We start from the raw sequence: 25,361 nt of genomic DNA, 5'->3' as shown, positions 1-25,361 counted from the left end.
ATTTCTATCATCTTCAGAAACATTGGACAGTAAATATTTGTCAAAATAAGACTAAAAAAAAGAACTATTGTACGGTTAGTAAATATAATAAAATAAATTTATAAAAAAGTACAGTTAATAATCTAATTAGGTTTCAGATTTTGTTTGTGATATTGTTTTAAACATTTACCATTTTCAAGAAATTTGCTTTTTTGCGATATTAATATTATTGTTATACCACTGGGTAACATTTAATCTCATATCCAAAAATATATATATTCAGAAATGCGTAGAAAAGTTTTCAGTAATTGTATTCATTGATTTTACTTGACCCCAATGCATATCGATACAAATCTAACAGAAGAACGGTGAAATGTATTTATATGTACGTATGTGTAAAACATATATATATATATTTATTAGGACAAAGTTCGTCCGATCTGAAGAGATACAGCACAGAATAATAGCACAAAATAAACTCTGTCAAACACTAGGAGGAGGGTATTATACGAGTAGAACTGAACGCGAGGACGATGACAGAAGAATGAGGTGGGGGGAAAGCGGAGGGCGCAGGAACGGAGGCGGCAAGAGGTAACAGACAGTCGTGTGCCGGAGTTCGTCCGCGGTGTTACGAAAGGCGATGTACGATGCCGCCCCCATAGGTAAAATCTGATATGGCGCGAAATTTTCTCCTAATAATCGCGCTTGTAATTTTACAAGGTATGTTAATTTTAATTTTTTTTTTTTTTTTTATTACATTAACAACAATTTTTTCTATAAATTATAAAAACGTTTTAAAAATTGCTAATTTTAATAAAGAAAATTTGATGTGGTTATTGCGTCGCAATTTTTTTATTTTGTTATTTATTCAATTTTGCATTGTCTTTTCCTATACAATGATTTTTTCAATGGTTACTAGTAAACATACTGAAAAAATATGGAATACTGTTTTATCAACAATTTTACAGAATCTTCAGAAAGTTAATCGTGTCAGATGAAATATTCACATTTATAATTTAAAAACAAATTTAATACGAATTAAGCACGATTTAAATAACATAAAGTTCCGGGTAAGTGATTTCGAACTTAAGTATTAGGACAGATTAATATTATTGACCACAAAAAAAAGTTTAGTTTTTATTGGCTCATTACTATAACAGTAAAGTTTTATTTTTATAAAGAAAAAAGGTTATATCATGCATGCATGATGATTCATAATATTATTGCATGTTTCTGAACAAGCGATGCAAGGTTTTTATAATTTATGATCAATTACATATTTATAAAATAAGAAACGTGAATGTAATAAAGCATGTATTATTTATAGTATTTTCTTAATTTATTATTTTAAAAATACAATTTAATATTTTATGTATTACACAAGAAAAAAAAAATCATAAAAAAGATTTCCAAATTAGGATCTTCAGTTTTTTTATTAGCCTAGCTAACTTGAATTCAAATTAATTGTTTTGTTTTTTTTTTATAATAGTTGATTATATTGAATTTAAATTAATTTAACCCGCAACTTAAAAAACATAAAATTAAAAAAAATCACCTAAATAGATGAGAAAAAATTCACATTACAGCCTACTTCAATAAATTATATTAATATATTCAATTTAAAAAAATATATTTTTTTTATTTTGAATTAAAAGAAATAAGAATACAATATTCTGACGAAATGCAATATTAAGGAAGAAATTCTCAGGTCTTGAAATAGTTATTGGGGCTCCAGCAATCTCTTCATCTTTTTCATATTACTCAAAGCCAATCAAATCAATGAAAATCAAGAATATTCTTGTTTTGCATTCAATATCTCATCGCCTGTTATTTGTGACACATAAATATGAAATAATAAACATCTCTTTAATTATTAAGTCGTAATTAAATTAATAATATGGTAACATGTTAAACAGATTAAGATAACTTACAATATTGCAAGACATTTTGAAACCAAAAAAATGAATACGATGTTGATAAAATATGAATGAATAAATTTTAATAAAAAAAAAGAATAGTTATTGTTGAACTCCGTGGCGGAGTGGTAGCGAGTGACTAGGCTTTTTATCCAAAGGTCCCGGGTTCGAATCCTGATCAGGCATAACATTTTTCATACGCCACAAAAATTCCATTTCCATTTACCACGTACAACCTTCAAGCTTATCTAGCGAAATCATCAAGCCAATATATATATATATATATATATATATATATACACACACAAAAGTCGAATGTATCATAAGAAAGGTACACTTCTACGTACTGTTGCATATAAAAATTTTGAGGTAAAGTCAATAGAATTTTAAGGTAATGTGTGCTAAGTAAAGAAAACAAATACTAACACTGGGATACAAAGATTTAAAAAACTGTTACTTATGATTATGAAAGGGTTAATGAATAAAACATAATACTATTCATTTTATTATTTTTAATTTTATTAAAATGGAACTATCTTTTCAATAGAATTTCCACTGATTAAAATTAAATTAATTTGAAATATTTTACACATATAAATTTCAAATCACTAACCTACCTTCTGTTTTTCACATAACTAAGGATAAACCTTCAATAACTACTTCATGAGAAATGATATACTCATTCTCGACATACAGAGGGATATAAAAAAGACTACCAAAACTAATTATTTAGCTCCTTACGTAATGGGATTATAAAGAATCAGCTTATTTAAATAAGGGAAAAATTATTACATGTATTTATAAGGATATAAAGTATAAAATTTTATGTACTCAAACAGCCTGTACGTTTAAAATATTATTTATTAAATACAATTCTGCTCTATAAGAGTGACCTATTTATATTTAACTGTTTGTTATTTCTTTGATGAATGCAAATTTTTATTCTTGGAGTTGAATATGACTGAAGTATTTCAAAATTTAATTTATATTTAACAAGAATAGTAGATTTGTGCTTCGAAATAATTTATCATTGTTCCAAATGAATGATATTAAATTTCTTTTTGATCTTCATGTAACAAGAATATCAAAAAGAAATCTGTTAAAATGTGACTTACGCAGTATTAACTTTTAAATTATTTTATACTAGTTTATTCGTTTTAAAAATGAACTATTGTAGTTATTTTTTAACTGTTTTGCTTTGTTCGTTATTTGCATTATGTGCATTTTTACTTTAATATAATTTTTAATTAATAGATATGTAAATGAAATGTAAGATAAGTTTTCAAATACAACTGTACGATCTATTATTTTACATCTAAAAAAATGAATTGTGTATTGAATTTTAAATGAAATATTTTCTCATTATTATCGTGTGTGTAATTTATATATTTTTCTTTAAATAAAATAAAATCAACTTAGAAATTTTTATTAAAAACACAATAAACTTTTAATTCCATACGTTATTGTTCAATTCCTAAAAACCAATAATCTTAGCAAGTATTATATTTTGATTTTTAATTAAACTTTCTTGTAAATTTAATTGCTGAATAGCAACAAGTGCTTTGTTTTTGAAATATATATATATATATATATATATATATATGTATGTATGTGTGTGTATAGATGTTACCGTTAAGTTACGAAATCGGTTATTTAAGACAATAATAAATACTGCCCTATTAAATTACATAAAATTTTATACAATAAAGTAATTTTTGATGTTTTAATTTCATCAAATTAAATTATTTTAGATTTTTGATTTTTTTTTTCTTTTGAAATACGATTAATTTATTTTAAGAACCTATTAGCAAAATATAAAGAAAATTTCTCATACTGTAAATCTTGTTTCAGAGACGAATTTTTAAAATTTTTTAAAATCATATGTTATAACAGAAAATAAAGAAACCATTACATTTTTAAAGGAACACCGTTCAGTTATTTATGACGCTATAATTACGCTATTATTTTTCAAAGGAAATATATTTTATTGAACTTAATGGAGGAGTCTACCCTTGATATTTTAAACAATTCTAACATTAATTTGATTTCTGAATAAAATACTAACAACAAAAAAGAAGTATTTATAAGATATTGACCAAAGGGATTTTGTCTTTCCGTTCACTTTGACGGCTTTAATGATTTAACCGGTTTTATTCGAATATTAATTAATAAGTCCGCTGTTAAAAAAACATCCTTCTGTGCCTTGAAGACGAATTTATGGTGCTAACCCATAAAATTTAATCCCGTTCATGCATAAATTAAGTATATTCATTAATATTAAATATCGTTAACCAAAATCAAATCTGATGTGGGAGCAACACATGACTTCTTTGTACGCCTATTAAATTACAAATATACATTTTTTAAAAAGAAGAGTAAATAAAATTTTTTTTCATTAAAAACTTCTGATTTTTTTTTTATTGTTATTATTGAATTATTATTTATTGCAAAAGATTTTTTTTACAATCAGAGGTTAACAATAATTTATAAATCAATATATTTAAATTAAAAAAAAAAATGTTAAAAAAAAGGAGATAAAGTCGGATTGGAACCGATGTGCCTTTCCCTTGTAAGATCTAATTATTTCATTAATTAAAATTTTATTTGGCTATAACTCTGGAACGAATGAAAATAAGTACTACTTATGATATATCACTGTAAAGCTCTCAATGAGGGCGTATTACTGCAGTTAAGAAAAAGTCAAAAATCCAAATTTGTTTGGATTTTGTGCTTTTTTGAACAGTTTTGATCCAGTAGATTGCAATCAAAACGAGAGGTGTACAACGAGATATTACAACAGTCTTAAATCCAAAATTTCAACATACTACGGCTAATCGTTTTTTTGTTATGCGAGATATGTACGTACGTATGTACAGAAGTCACGCCGAATTTTGTCAAAATGAATTCAGGGATGGTCAAAATGGATATTTCCGTTGAAATCTGAAAACCGAATTTTTCACGATTACAATATTTTCTTTTACGTGAACCAAAACATCAGTTCTACTAGCTGCTATATTTTTACTTCTGAAAAATAATTAATTAATCACAAATAAAATTAACATGATCTTTAAAATAAGTGGATTTAATTTCAAATTAAAATTATCTATTGCTATTTGCAAATTAAGTAATTAAAGCAAGCACTTGTTTTTCTTTAAAACTCAACATCATTGGTATTCTTGCAATTGAATAATAAAATTTATTATGATTCTGACAAAAAAAAGCAGCAAATTTACTTTTATTTTGATTCCTTATTTTTCAACAAAAATAAACAAATGTAACAGTTGGAAACTGTTTAAAAGTACACCGGTTGTCAGAAATTAGCAATTTTTTTTTTAAATTACACCCACTATTTTTTGCAAAACAAAGTAAAAAATATAAAAAAAGATTAAATAAATATTTCTATTTTTTTATTCTTTTTTATTTCCATATTTAATTAATAAAATAAATATATTATTCAATTCATTACAACATCATGTACAAAACTTCAGGTATGTGTGGGTATGCTGTTACATCGATAACCTTTTGTTCTTGTAATAAAATAGGGTCAGTCCTTTACCACGATATTTCAATACGATGAAGAGATACATTACTATAGTATAAATAAAAAAGATAATTAAAAAACAACACAAAAAAATGCTGAAGTAGTTGAAGCTCTTATAAATATATTTACACATATTTATTATATGCTAACAATAATGATGCAAGTATTGAAAATAATACTAAAAAAATTCACAATAGCATAAAATCCAAAGGTATTTTATAAAATTAATTTTGTAAAGTATTTAAGTATGTTACAATAGAGCATCACGTTTATTTAATTTCTTTGAATAAAACGTCAAAATTTATTAAAATTATTTTAATTAACAAAATATACTAGGTTAATATTAAAAAAAATTAATCGGTTATTGTTTTAAATATATTGGTCAGAAGGTCGTTTAGATTATTTATTAATAATTTATTAAAAATGAAAACTGAAACTTGTCAGAAAATTATTATTATTACGTATTACATAAAAATAGTTCTAAGTGGAGACTGTGTTTTTAATAAAATTCTGTTAACATTTTTAGCAGATTCATAAAAAGAACAGATATTTATCTGCTAAGTAATTACTTGTTTTCATAATTTTATATTGTAGTCGATAAATAAAAATCCAACAGCGTAGTAGAGCATGCAGAAAACTCTTTTTAATTAAAAAAAATAAAAAAAGATGAATATTTTATATCAGGCAGAAAGTATTGTTTTTTTTTTTAATTTTATAATTCTAATAAATAATTTTTTTAACACAATTTAGACATATTCATTAATTGTCATCAGTATGTGTACTGCATTATAACGGGAATAAATTACACCACGTCATGTAATAAACGGTATGGTTTAATTTAATTTTCATTAAACTTTTTACTCATCTTTAACCAGATCTACTTTTTACCCGGATGTTCACCAATAATGTTACATACAAAAACTATTGACTAATATCATAATATCAGTCCTTATTAAGTTCAGTTTGAAGTAATGCAACGTATCACACAACCACAAATGTGTGTGTATATATATATATATATATATACGTTTTATTCAAAGAAATTAAATAAACGTGATGCTCTCTTGTAACATACTTTATTATGTTACCTCGAAAAATGAATGACAGCATTTATTTTAAACAAAGACTTATTCGTATAGATAGGATGGAAAAATATATTAAGTCAAAATAGCTTAATCACGTAGATGTAGGAAAAAGTAAAAATAACACATTTCAAAAAAAAAAATTGACAGAGCTATGGGTTGTTTCTGATGCACGGCTTACACACACATACAACTTAATTTAAAATATTTATCATTTTATTTAAATATAATATTTTTTCTTTTATTTAATTCAATGATTCTAACTAAAGCGCGCGCGTATACCGTATTTAATTCGCGCGGGTGTGGCGGTACTAGTGGCGACTGTCGGCACTAACTAAACTACCAACTTACATAGAACATATTTCGCTTGTACGGTCGGTGGACTGGTGTAGCCGCAAGGCTTAACGTATCAACTGAATTAACCGTGTGATCGAGTTCGAGATCTTCCCAGACCATGTTACTTTTTTACGCTTTAAATATTATTCATTTATTTAATTCTACCAGTAACTTGGACGTCCAACGTAGCAGACGAATACAACATATTTTAGATTTTGCATAAGTTTTTAGTCACCGTAGAGAAGGTCACACTCGAGATACTTAGGGTGACCTTGCTCTACAGCCTTATCCCCTTGACCTTTAAAGTAGAAAATTTAATGGCATCCATGTCCCATATATTAAATCATGGTAAATATCGGTCCAGTAGTTTTGGACATGTGAGGTGATTTAGGAGCCAACACCGAACACACCCACGTACATACGAACACTAACATACGGAAGATTTCATTCCCGTTTTTTGGGTCCCAGGTGTCAAAACCTCATGAAAACCTTATATTCCCAAATTAGACGGATTACAATACTTGCCCTTTTACAGCTACAGTTCAGCTATAGCGTTTTGTAAACGGGATAATAATACAGTAAATAGTAAATTATCAAATACATTTACTACAACGTTCAACCAAAGACTTTGCGTTAATTAAAAACCTTTTGTTAACTGATTTTATTGTACATATTTTTCTTGTCATATCGATAAGTGAAAATTGCTTCTTTTATAATACTTATTTTTTTATGAATTATTCTAATTGCATCATCAGTACTGGCTTCACGAAAACCTAATTATCTTATATATATTAAAATTTGGCTTTTGTAAAACTTGGAATAATCGTTGCGTACTACTTTCAATACACGGCTACTTAACGTTCATGATAAAAGTATTGCCCACTAAAAATAATAATTATCTTGTTTCCTTAAAATTTACAAAAATCGTATGTACAATTATTTGTTGCATTTCTGACTGAAAGAATAAATAGATAAATGATTATATATTTTATAAACTGTACTTTACATATTTTTCCAAATATATTTACGTTTCGATTAATTACAAAGTAATATCATTCAAAAGTTTGTGTTTCATTTTAATATTTAAGATAAATCTAACGATCACTAGCGGTTAACACTACCAATTATATACGCGTATAAAGCGAAAAGTTTGTTTGTTCTCGCACCACGTGAAAACCAACCGACCGATTGTTTTCAAATTTTCAGGATACATTTGTATTATCCCAAAGAAGGTTGTAAGCCACACACTGAAGCTCTAGCTCCACTGGGGTTAGTTGTGAAAGATATTCGTTCAATAAAAAAAATAATAATACTTTTACTTCATTACTGTATTTCTGTCACCATGGCAACAGAAATAAGTTATAAATTTTTCGTTGTCAAAGATTGTGTACCTTAGTTACTACTATTCTATCTTTCGTTATTTAGTTTCTTTTTCAGATATCTATAACTCCTGAATATTTTAATCGTTATTAATCAGTATTATTCTCACAACCATGAGGGTAACGAACACCGCGGTGGTCCACGGGAGGGCCCTTTGGCAAGACGGGAATGATGAGGGAAGCGAACTCTGCGGCAGTAGGGTAGGCACCGTGGCCCCGGGAAACTCCTGAATCGGTTAGCGGTTCGCCTTAGCCGATCTGGGCTTCGGAGGGTCAGGAGCTGAAGCGCCGACAGGCTAGAATATAACATAATAATATCTTTTATTAAGTATTAAGACAAATCTTGCTATAGTTTAATTATTTAATTGCTAACATTCTATGTAGTTGCATAAATTTTTTTTTTAAACACTTCCAGAGCGACCAGTACAGGCTTAAAGCATTACCACGATCGCTCCAAAGTGTCATGGCAGCAGATTGCCCCCTCCCATCAGAGGACCCCTTTTCGGAATCTCCTATGGACAATAGGAACAACCAGACTTCCTCTTCTGGATAGTGGAGATGCCCGTCCCCAGGAAATAGGGCCGGATGCCCGGCCCTAACATATCTAGTATGTGTTGTGGGAAAGGTCATGCATTTCGCCTGTCCTTCCCCTCAACAGGCCTTCTCATACCATCAGGGTCTTCCGTGCCATCATCGGAAGCACCCCGACTTCCCCGCTTTTGAGTGCGGGCAAACCAAGGTGTCCTAGGCAAAGAGGCTGCCTGCCTGACCCTAGATGTCGCCACGTTTCGTCTCGACTTCCTTTATGTTTTTAAGTCTCTTCCAGTGTATATATATTTTAAGTTGTATTACTTGAGACCGAATAACTGTACTAATAACGAGTTCTTCAATCGCACATTTACAAATTCCTCCTAAATGATAAGGAGTCAATATTGTTCGATCGTTGTATCGATCTATTCAAAGATTATTGAATCTTTATTTGTTACTTTGTGGAGTCGTTTACGTTTCATTGCAGTAACACATTCTAAGGCTAACCGTTTAATAAGAAATTGGTACTGTCGTATTACTTTTTTATTTAATGTTATTGTTTTCCATTTTTCCAAGAATATTATGGAAAAAGAAAAACTAAATTAATAGCAGTCTATTAAAATTAAGTTTAACGATGTTCATAGGTAAATAATCCTTAAAAAATAGAATAAAGTTTTTAGGTTTTCGTTTTTCGTAAATTTCTGAAAACTCAGCTCGCACGAAACACAAGTAATAAAATACCTTATTGCTTTTGTAAATTCATTATTTTAAAAATGGTAAACCAAAATAAAATTAGGGTAATAAAATCAAATAAACATAAATAAACATAAATAAAATAAATAGTAATAAAATGTTTAAATTTCTCCATTTGGTAAATCGCTACGAAAATTCATGAACTAACAAAAAATTACATGTACACTTATAGTTATATACAAGTAAAACGTTATTTAAGTACATGATACAAGATACTGTCTAATTTATCACACGTTTTATTTGTTTCCAAAAAATTCCACTTTAATATTCCCTTTCAAAATATACGTTCCAATATAGGATTAAAGGATTTTTTTATTTTTTTAATTATAATCAGTTTTAGAATTCTGTTTTACAAAAAATATATGTTGAAATATTGACAGATTGTGCCCAGTAATGCTGGGAAAAGAATTATATCCTTAAAACATTTATTCTTTTCATTCAAATCATTGTTTTTGTTATTATACGAAAAAAATATTTTATTTCAGTTCAGTTAAACAAAGGTAAAAACAAAATTTTAAATAAGCGGTAAAAGTATTCGTAATTCTCGTTGGTATATTTTCCGGACTTGGAAATTATTATAGTTTTTAAAATTTTTCTTTATCATTGAAATGTTTAATTCTATACATATATAATGTCATATAAGATGTGGTTTACTTCCTTTGTAGTTTGTACCCTAAGCATCTTCTCTTTCAATAATCAAATGAACCAACGGTATAAATGTAAGGCCTAAAATATTTTAAGTTTTCCTAAATTTTGCCACAAATGTTTATCTGCTTAAAAGTCTTCATGTCCTACTCGCTAATTCACCTAACATATAACATTCTTAAACAATTTTAGAATAAAAAGTTATTATTTTATCCTAAGATTTTGCATATTATCCATGTTTCATTGTTGTAAATGTTTAATATATAAATGCGAAATTTTGTAGCGGTTCTTTCCGTTTGCAACGGCATCACGCGAAAATTAAACGACCGATTGCTTTTAAATTTTCAGACACATTTGTGTTATCTCAGGGAAGATTTTAACTCATAGATCATGGCCCTAGCCTCAATGGGAGTGAAGTTTGAATTTTTCGTTTTAGACAACGACCAATTAATGTTTTTGATATCGTTTTTCAGTGCAAAATAATAGACTCTGCGTTTTAAAACATATCCTATTTTCAATTCTCACCTTTTCCTTTTCCCGAGATAAAGGCTACTGCAGGATAAAGGAAAGGGTTACCAAAAAGGATTGTTCGTCTACAGCGGTAGCTGTTATGTTAAGAACGAGGGAAATGTTGGAAGAAAGGGAGCTTTTCCGGCGTTCGTTGGTGTTTATCAGTATTACTATCACCCACAGCCATGAGGATAACGAACACAATGAGGATCCAGGGGATGGAGTCACCTTGCTAGATGGCAAGGGTGAGCGAACCGAGACCTGACTGGCATTTATTCATATAAATATTTTATTTATTCATTTTTTTACTTTGATTTATTCGATATTAAATTAGTAGAATTATTAACAAAATTATTCTAGCTTGAAGCAATCTATTTTTGATGTCTTACTATTTAATTAATTTTTTTATGAGATTATATCTGTATTAGATTCAAAGTGAGAAGTTGAAAAAGTTATTTGATATTCACTTACTATTTCTCTTACTTTAATATATTATTTATTTTATTTTCTCCTTATTCACTCTATTTCATTTCGTAAAATTGTATTTTTATAAATATATAGACAATTTTAAAAATTGAAGAATATAAAATGTAGCTTATTTCTATACTGAGAGGGTCCTGTGGAACCTCGCAGTATCGGGGGACTGTGATAGAAAAAACTTTCTATCACAGTCACCCGATATGTAATGAAAAATAATTTTATAAAACGTAATTTCATAAATGATGAACATAAAAACAACTGAAATGAATGAATCAGTAACATGAACATGTTAAAGTACTCGTAATAAATATTCAAGTTACATCGATTCTAATTTTAGATAATAAATTTTGGAAGGTGACATTAATTTGACTTCCAACAAATCGAATCGCAACTGACATTTCACTTCCATTAGTATCTAGTCACCCTGTGACAAATTTAGAAACAAAAGTCTTGACAATTACTTTTGAAATTACTGAACAATCTTTTCTTTTTGTTAATTCACACAAAGTCGATGCATTTATATAAATTTGAAGTGAAAATTTATTATGGTATGAAAATTCCTAGGTCTGGGTATGATAAATCATGTTCTTGTTTTAGATTTAAATAGATTTATTATTAAAATACTCGTTAATTTTAATTTTCTTAATCCTTTGAGACTACACAATAAGAAAATTTTATTTCATATGAAATGATATTTAAAATAAAATAAAAATAAATATTTATAAATAATAGTTGGAATTAAAATTACAATAATAATACGTAAAATAAAATAAACTGAGTTGGATACGGAATAAAAACAAACAACTAAAAAAAAATTAATATTCCATAATGTGGTACCAAATTCAAGAAAATGAGGTTTAAGAGTAAAATGTGAAAATTATTTTTTTCAATATGAGATTTTTTCTTACTCATAATATTTTATATTTATTTTATTTAAGTATTATAGTTTATTTTTATTAAAATGTAAGAAGATCAACAAAAAATCAACGCCATAAAAAAAGTCTTTTCAGAAAAATACCAAAGAAAAACGCAAAAGAAACCTTAATAAGTGAAACATACAGAAAAACGACATTAATTATCTACAGTAAAGCTTGAGAAAGCAAAAATAAGGAATTTTACCTTAAGTTTCTCAACCAATTTTCTAACAAAATTTTCTGTGAAATTCTTTCAATATCATTGTAATAGCAATTTTTATATTATTTCACTAAAATGTCATGACGAGAAATGAATAAAAATAAAGTGTATTCAAAAACAATGAAATTTCTTCAATAAAAATAAAAAACCTTCTTTCTAATTTATTTGGAATAAAATTACTATGGGGGCTACCAGAGAAACTTTCTTTACAAATAAAACATACATCAATGTATTTCGTAAGAAAATACATTTTAAAATATACGAACTGTTCAGTCAAATTAAAACTACTTTTTTTTTTATTTAGAGAAAAAATTAAAGGCTCTTAATTAATTATGATATACGAATAAAAAATTACAAATAATCTGAAAATAAAAACACATCTAGAAATAAAAATCAATATTATTTTAAAATATGTTGTAAAAATATAAATTAATATGGAAATCAATCCCAACTTAAGTGTATAATGAATTTTTAATAATCAAAATTAGTTTTTAAAGAAATAAAATATCAACTAATTTTAAAAAAAGTTCTATTTATTCTAAGGAAATATGTAAATGATGCCACAGTATACTAGCAACAAATCATTCTAATGAATTTTTTACAGTATAAACAACCCGGCAATACGTCTCGTATCGACGAATCAATACCACACCAGGTAAAATAACGTACTCTTACGTTACTTTGATAACAACGTAGAAAAACAACGTAATTCTGAGAGAATGAAATAAAAATGTAATAAAAATGTAAACCATAGGGATAGAAATTTTTTTTATTTATAAATATATTTTCTGTTAAATCACTAACTTCTAAAAGATCCGATAATTTTTAAATTTGACAGACTCATAACAAGATAATACGTTTAAAATATTTCATCACAATTGGATAATGCTTGCATGAACTTTCAAGTTAAGGGGAAGCCATTTTTAATGGTTTTACGTAATGTACGTTTAGCACATAGAAAGAAAGAAATTAATTAAATAAATTAACTTGAAAATACTATTAATGTTTTGATAACAATACAAAATTATGTAATAAAAAAGGTTGACGAAGTAATGTAACTGTCACCAAGTATTTAATATTTCTTTTTAACTTTCGTTTTCTGAAAAATTTAAACTTAATGGAACCTACTGCATTTTTAAATAAGAAAATGAAGTGAGTAGTGATAACTTGTGATGTATAAAAAAAACAGAAAATATCTTTTGATGTAAACATAAATACATCCTTCATATGTTAATTTAAAATTTTAATTTAAATGGAAATTTAAGATAAAAATGAATACCACAACCTTTTTTAAAAATAATTTATTTTATCTACATTTCATCTTCAAAACTTTTATATTTTTTAACAATTTCACAGCGATTAGGTTGATGTAAACAAATTCGGTGAAAATTTTAACTTGAATTAAGCTACTGAAATTTTGAATGACTTAACGATAGAATAAATACATACATTTTCGTTTCTTCCGTGAACTGATTTTCTACTCAGGAATTAATGTATTCAGTTTTTATAGATTACATAGTAACTGTACACTCATTTCAGAAAATAATATTAAAAAAATAAATAAGCCTCGAAAAGAAACTAATCATAGTTAATAATTTAATTAGATAATTTCTGATAACCATTAGTTGACATTATATCAAGTATTAAATAATAATAATAATTTTAAGTATTGTAAGATATTGCTGTTAACTAAAAAAGCTGACAACTCAGTTGTACAAAGTAAAGAACGGCAATATTTTTTTTTCTAAAATTGTTATTTTTTAATTCTTAACATATGTGACTAAAAAAAATATGATCTTAATTAAGCGAAATCTCGAGCTATTGACCTTGCTCTACAGCCTCACCCCCTTGTCCTTTTAAGTTGCAAGTTCAATGGCATCAATCCCCATATATATACAAGTATACTGATCAAGTTTGGTCAAAATCAAGTAGTTCTAGAGATATAAGGTGATTTAGAGCTCAACACCGAACACGCGCATGCATATATATGAACATTACGTGATATTAACTGAAAATTGATTTGTAACTTGAGACAACAAAGTACAGCTGACTGCTAGATTATTAGCATTGACCCCACCGGATTTCAAAATCCTGCAGATGTCTGTTGTTACAATTAGAAGAAAAATTATTTTCTTTCCTTTTAAGTGATTGTATCTTGTGTTATACTTTCTATACGACCACATTCCATGATACATGATAAGGATATGATCATTACTACATCCGGAAATTTTATTTTTATTTTTAGGTTCCTTAGGTTGTAAACGTCACGATCCGGAGGAAACCGCACATATCCAATTTCACTACTTTCCCTTCTAGAGCTATAGCCCTATCTAGACTTGAAAGTAAAAGGAAAAATCCTGATGCAATTTAATGATGCCTTGAAACAAGGCCTAATGCCTTCATGCCTAATGAAACTTAAAAATAAAAAAATAGATAATTCGTGCAGAAGATTAATATCAAAATTAAAATTGCGTCACAACAGGCCACATCCTAAACGGTAGAATTAGATTGAAATTGATTTAATTATACACTGTATTTTATAAAGTGTTTAAATACTGTAACAAAATACCATTTAGTTTAATTAATTACGTTTTAATTAAAATAAATACCGTAGTTGAAAATTTTACGTTAAAAAACTAATTCATTATATTAATCGTTAAAATTATATAACGAAGCAGTTTGTTTATTATTCAAACTATGCACTATAGATAAAGATATGTTTGCATGTACGAGTACATTTGAACGTAAAGCTGAATATTAGTTCGCATATGCAGAGTAAACATAAAATATTCATAATATTATATAAATGTTATAAAATAAATTACATTTTTTAAAGATAAACCAAATGGGAGAAAAAACTGAAATAAAACTCATTTATTAAAATCGTAAAAAAGTTTATTATCTTATTTTATATACATTTTTCCTATGAAGTGTAGTGGTAATGTATACAAAGCATTGTTAGTTTATATTAATTTGTTTTTCTACATTATTTATTTCAGTCATTCGTAGATTATAATGCAGATGACGCACAATTTTCTGATACTAGTCAGAATTGCTTTCTATAAGAGTAATGATATTCACTATGTAGTAATGATATCCTATTGTAAATAGAATGAATTTGTCAAATGTAAACTAAAACATCTCTTGAACTTTGAAGGGCGTGAAATGTTTATGTGCAGCGGTGTATTTGATTCAAGAAGCCAACAGAAAAGTATTTCACTTCTCACATTAAAAACACTATTAACCATACACCTCAGAAAAGGTCGGCCTGAATCTGTAAAAGACTACACCTCATTTACATCTTATTCATATCATCCTCATCTCATTGGGTCATGAAAGGTTGCATATTGTTTACTAGTTGAACAGATTACAAGTACAGATTATGAATAATAAAAAAATCCCACTCTTTTAATAAGTCTGCCATGGGATAATTGTTATCATGAGAATGGTTTTACGAGTTTCAAAAGTAACTTGCATTTTATGTCAGCTCTCCTACAACCTTTTTAATTATGACATACAACATGCATATATTCAGTTTAAAAAAATACCATACTAGTTTGTTTATAAGAAGAATACTATTCTCGTTGTAAAGAGTTAAGATGTCTAGAATGCTTTGTTGTTCGGTTCGATAATTTCACAAGCCACACAATTTATGAATCATGAATCTATTCACAATAAATTTTATGTAAAAATTGTGAATACTTTTAAGAATTTATTGATATAAGATATATTTAAATGGTCAATCCTTAACAGTTTATCATTTTTATCTTATCACCCTGAGTTAAAATACCTATTATTTTGAGGTATTGTTTACTAGATCAATATAATTCTCTATGGAGAGACCTTGGACTATCCTGAGAAAGGATTTGTAAGTAGCAAGAAGTCAATCACTAATCTATCAATCCATCCCCAGTTTTCATGTCAACTGAGCTTTCTAAATTTTGAAATGAACTTCTGATGAAAATAAAGCTAGACTGGATACAATCAATAATAAATTACACAGAATTACATCTACTTTTTATCAATTTAATTAATTTACAATAAAAAAATCAAAATAAAAAATGAATGTATATTATGGTACCATGGCGAAGTGATAGAATCTCTCACTCTGATCCGGAAGATTTTGAAATCGAATTCTTGAACAGACTAGGCATTTTTTCATACGGTAAAAAATTTATTTATCATTTAACTTATTAAAATTGGGTGTAAGGCTGTTATTTGGGTAAAAAATAAACGGAATAAATGAATGTTCGAAATTTATTCATTATAAAAAAATAGTAGTTACGTAAAGAACTGTCACATTAATTTAACCCAGTAAACTATAGTAATTAATGTATTCTACTAAGAAAATCGATAGTTACAAACTATACTATCGATAAAACTTAGTTACGAACTATGTATAGCTTAGTTTAAGTTTACTAAACTAACTTATTTGTTTTTAACTACAAAAAAGCTTATCAGGATAAGATATCATTACTGTAATATTAAATGATTAAATAGGTCAGAAATTTAAGTGAAAATGTATTATTACATTTTCATTCATAAATTACTCCTAAATATAGAAATACTATTTTTTTGTACAACAATAAGTCAACTAAAATAATATCTGCAGTGTCTCCCAGTGCAAAGTATCTTTTAACTATTTTCTTAATATGTAAAAGTGTTTTTGTAGAATCCCTAATTAAAAAACAAATAAGTAACAGAACTTTATTTTTTTTAATTTCATAATAACCACATTCAAAATACGCAATCCAGTTTTCTTCAAAGAGAATTTTTTATTGCAGAAAAATATCTATAATTATGAGTTTTAGTGTAATTTAATTTGTTTAACAACACTAGAAAAAAGGCGGGCTTACGAAATATAAATCGTTCGAACGAATAAATCGTTTGAACCACCTGATGCACCACCATTGGTCCGTTCTGCGCCAATAGCAGCTAAAATAAAAATGTGATGTGCACACCACATGACTTCTTTGTACGCCTGTTAAATTACATATACAAATTTTTTCCGCATTTCATTTAAACTTATTTCATTTGAAAGTGAGATACGATCCTCCAATTCTTTAACAAAGTGGAGAGTTACACAATTGCATTATGGTGAACACCACACTGAAATCACATTTTTTTGTGGTGTCTGTATCAGCATTTTATAATAATTTATGTATTAATTTTGTTTCACGTTGCTCAAGTAGTTAAATGGTGTAAGTCAGAACGTGTCGGATTCGTAACCATGACACATCGGTTCGAATCCGACTTCATATACATACTGTATTTTTTTTTTAATTTAAAATATTGATTTATTAATAATTATTAACCTCTGTAAAAATCTTTGAATTAAAATGAAAAATGCATAAAATTTTTTTTCACTAATAACTTCTGACTTTTTTTTCTTTTTTACTGTATTATTGAATTATTATTTATTTCAAACTTTTTTACAATCAAAGGTTAATAAATCAATACATTCAGATTAAAAAAAAGGTTAAATTAAAAAAAATATGAAGTCGGATTCGAACCGATGTGCCTTCCCCTTATAAGATATAATAATTAATTAATTAATCATTAATTAAAATTTAATGTGGCTGTAACTCTGGAACCAATGAAAATAACTACCAAGCGGTAGTTATTTTCATTTTTATTACGTATCGTTGAAAATTTCTCAGTAAGGGATTATTACTGAATTTAAAAAAAAATCCAAAATCCAAATTTTTGGGATTTTGAACTTTTTTGGACACTTTTGGTCCAGTCAATTGCAATCAAAAGGATAGGTACACAACTAGATGTTACAACAGTCCTAAATTCAAAATTTCAAGATACTACGGCTTATCGTTTTTGAGTTGTGCGAGATACATACGTACATACATACATATATATATATACATTCGTACGTACAGACGTCATGCCAAAACTAGTCAAAATAGATTTAGTAAATTGCCCTGTAATTTTTATTTTCAAAAGAATTACACTCCAAATATATGATAAAGTTATATAAAGATTTAATCAAGGTTATAACAATCCAAATATTAGAAAATGTAAGAATCATCTATTTTAGGTGTAATTAATTTAAGGAAAATACGAGTAGTACATGTGCTAGTAAGGATCTGTTCGAGTATTGTTTCATACTTAAGAACAATTTGTAACATTTTTCAACTTCTAGGTCATCTGTGTCCTTTCACTGTTTTTAGCAGTATTTTATAAAAACGGAATAAGTCTGATTCTGATGGATTGTATAACCACCCTATTTATGTTCGTATTGTTTTTTTTTTTTTGTTTTTTTTTATTTTATTTTAGGATGGATTAGTAAGTTTATTGTTAAGCAAATGAATAGGAAAGAGATTGTCCGAGTTGGTCTTCAGACAACTTCCGCTTCTAAATAACTCTATGGATGTACTGAGCAAGGAATCAATCTACACACCTAATAAGTATTATTTGATGATTCTAGGATCTTCTGAATTAGCTCTAAAAAAATATTAATGAAAAACAGGATTAGGAACGGGTAATTGGAAAGAAATGGGTTGGTAGAGAAAAAGGACAACCTACTTACCCTTAGAAGTACAGTCAGAGCAAGAGGAAACTTAAAAATCCCTCGTAGTAGCAAACTCGCATCCCACCCACATTTTCTCATGTTTCAGGCACAATTTTTCTTACAATGAAAAAGCATATTTCTACGTAATAATCTTACATTGAAAGTTGAGGTATAGAAAATGTTATTTTTAAAATATATATATACATATAAATCGCTATAATTTTATAAATTTATTTTTAAAAAGTATTATTTTTACTTTTCCGAATAGATTTTTACTTTCCCGCTATATCCTTAGAAGGAAAGGTATTGTAATCAGTCCAATTTGGGAATATGTGATTTTTAGCTAAGGAACCCAAAAAACTCAAAAACCGGATGGAAATTTTCTGGATAGTTGTATGGACGTGTGTTTGTTCGGAATGTTCACATCTTATATCTCCAGAACTACTCGACAGATTTTTACCAAACTTGGTCGGATTACTTCTGTATATGGGGCATTTATGCCATAAAATTTTCAACTTAAATGGTCAAGAGGGTGAAAATTTAGAGCAAGGTTAGCATCAGTATCTCGAGATTTTGTCTAATTAAGCACATTTGTTAATTAAAAACTAATATTTAAAAAACATATTTTTTTACAAAATCGCACCCCCTCACCAAAAAAATATTCTAAATAAATTAGTGGTTAAGTGGATATACTGTGTCATTAGCACCTTGTTTCACCACAAGGAGCGCTATTATAGCACTGACGTACAGCTGCTGTAGTCGTGTGCTATGTTATAATATTACAGGTGAGTGAATTTAAAATTAAATAATTTAATGTTGGGTTATCTACTGCGAATCTCCTCAAATTCGTTGAACAATTATTTCTCCTGCATAAGGAATGACTGAAATTAGATGTGTAATTACAATTGCACCTAAGAATAATATTTGTCCTTGAATTTATTTATTCTTTTTCTTATTTAGTTTTTGATTTAATAATTTTTTTTTTTGAATTTAGCTCTTATCCTCATATCGCCCGTCACTCAAATAAAGTGAGATAAGTCGTAACAAAATAGATGTACTGGAAAGTGTATCTAGAAACGGATTTTGTGTTTTGTCTTACTATTTTTTTTTTTTTTTTACTATTTATTATGTTCCAATATTTATTATACTTTTTTTTTGTATTGAGCGATTATATACGAATTTTTTTCGTTTATGCTTTGTATGGATCATGGTAAGATAGCTTTTAATCATTTTGAGTCTTCATTTGACTCATTTTCTTTCTTCAGTCCACTTTTTTCATGACTAAAGAGATTCCAGTTTAAAATATATTTTTCTGCAATTCCAACCCGCTGGAGATCCTTCTTAACTGCATCAATCCGATTTATGTTTGTATTTTTCTTTCAGCAGAAACCTGTTAATTTTTTCAGTATTCTATCATTACTTGCTCTAAAAGATGTAAACAAAGAAACAGTCTTTTTTTCCGGCTGCCTGAGAGAAGTTTTACTTTTTTTTCTGTAAATTTCTTTACTTTTTTTAAATTCTCATATTATTTTTAATTTTAGGGCCAGGTATTTTTTTTATTTTTGATACTTTCTTCTTTTTTGGGAATTATTTCTACTTCACCTTCAATATTTACAATTAAACATTATTTTGTTTCTTCTTTTGTTTAGTCTCGGAACCAACGTAAGATATTACTTTAGAGGATGATATGTATAATATAAAAGAAATGCAGTCTTTCTTGTACAGTCTCAGGTCGACCATCCCTGAGACTACTGCATGTAAACTTTCTATTCTTATTACACTATTATAATATTTGGTTTTTTATATTGTTGGAGAGGGAATTTTTAATGTAAGTATTATGTGTTAATCTATAAATATTTTCATTTTATTATATCTCATTAAAGCCTTATGCCTTTTTTTATTCCATTCGGTTGTATTATTCTATCCAAATACTAAATTTGTTCAAATTTCTTAATAGAGCCATATATGGTTTTGAGTTTTTTGAGAACTTCTTTTTTGTTGGATATATATTCAATATTTTCAAAAGAGATTTGTAAACTCGCATTTTCAGCAAATTCTTTCAAAATGTTTATCTCTTTTATTGCTTCTTCTTCAAGTTTAGCTAAGATAGCCAGATCATCTGCGAAAGCCAAGTAGTTTACGTTTTGTCTTTTTCTTTTCCAATTAAATAACTTAACATTATGGTTTGTCATTTACTTACTCCACCAAAAGAAAATATACCCACCGGGATGGTCTAACAGTAAACTCGTCATTGCATATCGATTTCAAAGCCGAGAGTTCTAAGGTTCAAATCCTAGTAATGGCAGTTAATTTTATATGGATCTGAATACTACATCGTGGATACCGGCGTTATTTGGTGGTTGAGTAACCACCACATCTCACGAATGGTCGACCTGAGGCTGTACAAGACTATACACTTCAATTACAAACATACATATCATCCTCATTTATCCTCTGAAGTAATACCTTACGGTGGTTCAGGAGGATAAATAGAAAAAGAAGAAAAAAGGAAATGAAATGACAAATTAATTAATTTATTTTTTATTCAGTAATAAATGAAGAAATCATTTACATTGATTTTTGAGTTTATTGCTGATATAAATTTATATTAATTTAACAGTTGCTTAAGAAAATGTGTAACGTGTCGTATCTGTAAACTCAATTAGGTTAGGGGATATAATTATCTACAGCAAATGTAATTATTATATAATAATATTGACTGCTGTATTGTTATGTTTGTTATTAGTTAGGGTAATGTAATGATTGTATTGCATTATATTATCTATTACATAAATATTTAATGGTACCTGTGAATCTGTTACACTTTTACCCAAAAATTACTAAACTCAGCTAAAATTTTGCAAGAATATAATATTTATACCTACTTGCAAAGAACATATGAATTTTTACGTTACGAAATATTTCACCATTTGAAGATGGTGATCGTTTTAATGGTTTGCGGTAACAACCGGATACCTTGTTGATATTCAACTTTAAATGATCAAAGAATAAAACTCGGGGTCTACTTGCAGTATTTAAAATTGAAATATTTATTTTTCTTTATCGATATTGCTTTCGGTTTTCGAGAAAAATAGCTTTAAAGATGTGCGGCATAATTCCTTTAAATATGCCTTTCACATTCAAGTGCCTCCAGATTCTAGTTAAAGATGCTTTTACGATGATAAAAAATAAGTCACATATGTAGGCATTTAAAATGGCCCGTCTTCGCTTGAAAAGTCAATGTTTCTCGCATGGACAACTGTTTGTTCTTTTCTCCAGAGTCTCCTTTCGGAACAATCTGTGTACATACACTCCAGAAAGAAAGTTGCAAATATTTTATACAAGTTCGTTTTTTAGATTATGCTGTTCGCAAACTATTACACAAAAACGTTATATCAAAATTTAAAAAAACCTAAAAAATCATTAAAAAAGATAAATCAAGTACGGTCATCTCCTCGAGGTGTTTTCTACTATTTTTAACTTGGCCCGACTATTCTGAAACCCACATACTCCAGAAAGTTTCGTGTTCTATACTGACCAGATTATTGCTCAGAAGAAATTACAATATACTGATAGTTTTTATAAACTGCACACGCTTTAGTTGTTATCAATAAGTATTATTCTCACAAGCATGAGGATAATAAACACAGTTGGTCCAGAATGAAATAATTTCTACTCTATACGCTTCAATAATTATAAATATCATTATCTCTTGTATTTATCAATAATATGTTTTTTCCAGTAAAGATGTACAATGTAAGTTAAATATTATCATAATTTTAAGAAAAATCATTAATGAAATTTACGGAAAATTTCCAGTCTTAAATTTTAATTGTATTTTAATATTTTTATGATAATAACATAAATAGTTGATGGAGTTCATGGCAGTATTATGTTTTGCGTTGATAGCAACAATAGAGTATAATATAAAGATACTTTGGTGGTTCAAACTCGCCCTTGAAGTGTTTAGTTTATCTTGGCTTAATTATGGTCTGTTTGAGTTAGTCGGTACTATCACTACTAGTCTACTAATAACAGAAGTAGTAGAAGCAGTGACGGTATATATAGTTAACGTGGTAAAAGCTGAAGTACAAGCTATGAAAGCTGCAATGTAAAGCGAGAGTAAGTAACGTCCGAAACAACGATCGCAACACACTCGAAGAAGAAGTAATAGCTTACAGAAGTGAACAAGACTAGAGAAGTGCCACCACCTACCACTCTCAATGTAATCCGCCATCTTGGAAATTAAACCTTAACCCCTCGCTTCATTTCCTACTCACCCCTTTATTATATTACACCTTACCTTACTAAGACTTTGAAAACTTTTATTGCATTCTTGTTTATTTAATTAAAACCTAATTATGTTCTGAACTTACCAAAAGCACTTATATAACCTACGTCATTTGAGGATATCTTATTACTTTTATCTTTTTTGCACACGTGCACACACACAGACACACACACACACACAAACACAAACACCAATGTACCATTGAGAAAAGGCTTTAGTTAACTTTAATGCTTTTATAATTCTATATTCATAATACTGTATAAATCATACTTTATAAATTATTCTGAAATAATTAATCATTCGATTAAAATTATTAATCAAGCTTTGTTGACTTAAATTTTCAGATTTAAAAAGTCGTCAATAGTTAAAAAAGTAAATTATTAGATCATAATTTATTAGTCCTACTACTGAGTGAAGTATTTTTTTTAGTTTATTTAAATTCCTTGCTATTTCAATAGTAAATTGCTTATTTATTACAATAACTCATTTAAAAATAAAAAAAATATACCATTTTTATTCAGTCAGTTGTTTGTAATATCATTTCACTAATAATTTTGTTTCTATATATACTAATAATATTCAAAATGAACAATACTCACCTAATTAACTAAGTGAAAGAGAACGATGATGGAATTACGTTCCGATATGAACTGTGTATATGACTTTTACATAAAAACGAATATGTGGTCGTTAAAACAAATTATTTTTGGGGAGTTTATTTTTATATATTTTTTTTAATATTTGCGATGCGGTTTATGAAACCATGCCATAAGTCGGCACGCGTTATTTTGCAATAGAACAAAAATTAACAAGCAATGTCAAAAAATCGATTTTAGGTTTTAACGGCATCTGTTAAATGAATTCAATAACTAAACCAACCAAATTCAAATGCTGTCAACAGCTTTTAAAATACTGAAAGCGGATTTTGAAATACACACTGCGCATTTTATAAACCATGCCATAAGTCGGTAATGTTAAAACTCTATTGTGACTCATGGCATGGTTTTTTCATAGCTTATTGCGATGAAGTACTGTAATATTTATTATGTTAATCCATTTTTACGAGACTTAGTAAAATTATTTTTTAAATAAAAAATATTAATTACAAGTTTCAGTCAATTATTTTGCACAAATTTTATTACTATTTTCGTAAAGTTGTTAATCACAGCCAGATGTCTCCATTTCTTGTTTACGTTGTGTGTAGCGATGTTCGTGATTTTCTAAGTAACTTTTTATAATAAGTTGTATGGTTTTGTTATTCATTTTGTTTCTATTTATTTACAACAATTTCAGTTTGTATTATTAGTAATTTGTTTCTTTGGGTTCAGAAAATGAAATTGGAATTTCTAGAATTCTTGACGTGAGAATAATGTAATTTCTTCAGTACTTCCTATGATTCTTCTTTATTAAAAAAATGTTAAAATTATTCTGTTTATTTTTTTTTTAGAATATATAACATAATTCTACTACAAGATTCTGAAAATTTTAATATAATATTCTCATGGAAACATTCTTTCCTTCCTCGGCTATTGAATTTTACTTCTCAAAAACTTTGAATGTATTTTCCCGAAAATCAACATTTCACAAAAACGAATATAAAATATAAAAAAAAAAAACATTCTATATTTATAACAGAAGGTTGATTTTAGTGTCAAAATTTTGTGTTCTATTAGAAACAGCGAAAACCAGAAAAATAATTTTTCTTTCTTATTTTGCTAAGTAAATAAGTAAATAATTTACTTATATATGCGGTTTCATAGACCTCATCACATTTAAGTGGTTTATATTTTAAGTTTTACAAATAGAAAGCAGGATCTTTGTATTACTTCTAAATAGATGCTGTAGATTTTGTTAGTTAAGAATACGTATATTTCTTTAAGATCAGAACTGTTTTTAACAAGGTTTTCCTGATCATTTAATGTTGTGGTGAAGGGTGTAATTTGATTGCAGTACTGTGAAGAAGAGATTGGAGTGAAAAATTATTAAAATTTGATTGGGCAGATGATATGCTGAACAATATCGATTCTAAACAAATTGATTGGAAAGTAAGGTATAACCGTTGACATCGATCTTTCTGTTTTATTGAAAGACTGCAAATTAGTCATATTCTAACGTGGGATTCAATATTTAGGATTTGTTATAGAAGTAATAAGGAATCATTTTTAATGGTGGTAAAAATGGTACTGCTGAAACACCACTGTCAATAATAATCAGCAACTACGGCATAAGTTATTGATTGTCATAATAACTTATAGTAGGCGTAC

General features: G+C 27.6%; 1 protein-coding gene across 1 annotated transcript in view; it reads left to right on the top strand.

Annotated features, from left to right (window-relative positions):
- Nucleotides 1–587: 587 nt before the first annotated feature.
- The window catches only part of LOC142328028 (uncharacterized), a 378,778-nt gene continuing 354,004 nt past the window's right edge, over nucleotides 588–25,361 (top strand). Inside the window, exon 1 of the mRNA XM_075371472.1 lies at nucleotides 588–699. Within this exon, the coding sequence (XP_075227587.1) occupies nucleotides 654–699 (46 nt within the window). The 5' untranslated portion in view covers nucleotides 588–653. The remainder of the gene's footprint in view (nucleotides 700–25,361) is intronic.

This window comes from Lycorma delicatula, chromosome 7 (assembly GCF_047948215.1).
Source record: "Lycorma delicatula isolate Av1 chromosome 7, ASM4794821v1, whole genome shotgun sequence".
NCBI lineage: Eukaryota > Metazoa > Arthropoda > Insecta > Hemiptera > Fulgoridae > Lycorma > Lycorma delicatula.
The sequence above is the reverse complement of the archived record's forward strand: the minus strand, read 5'-3'. Positions and strand labels throughout refer to the sequence as shown.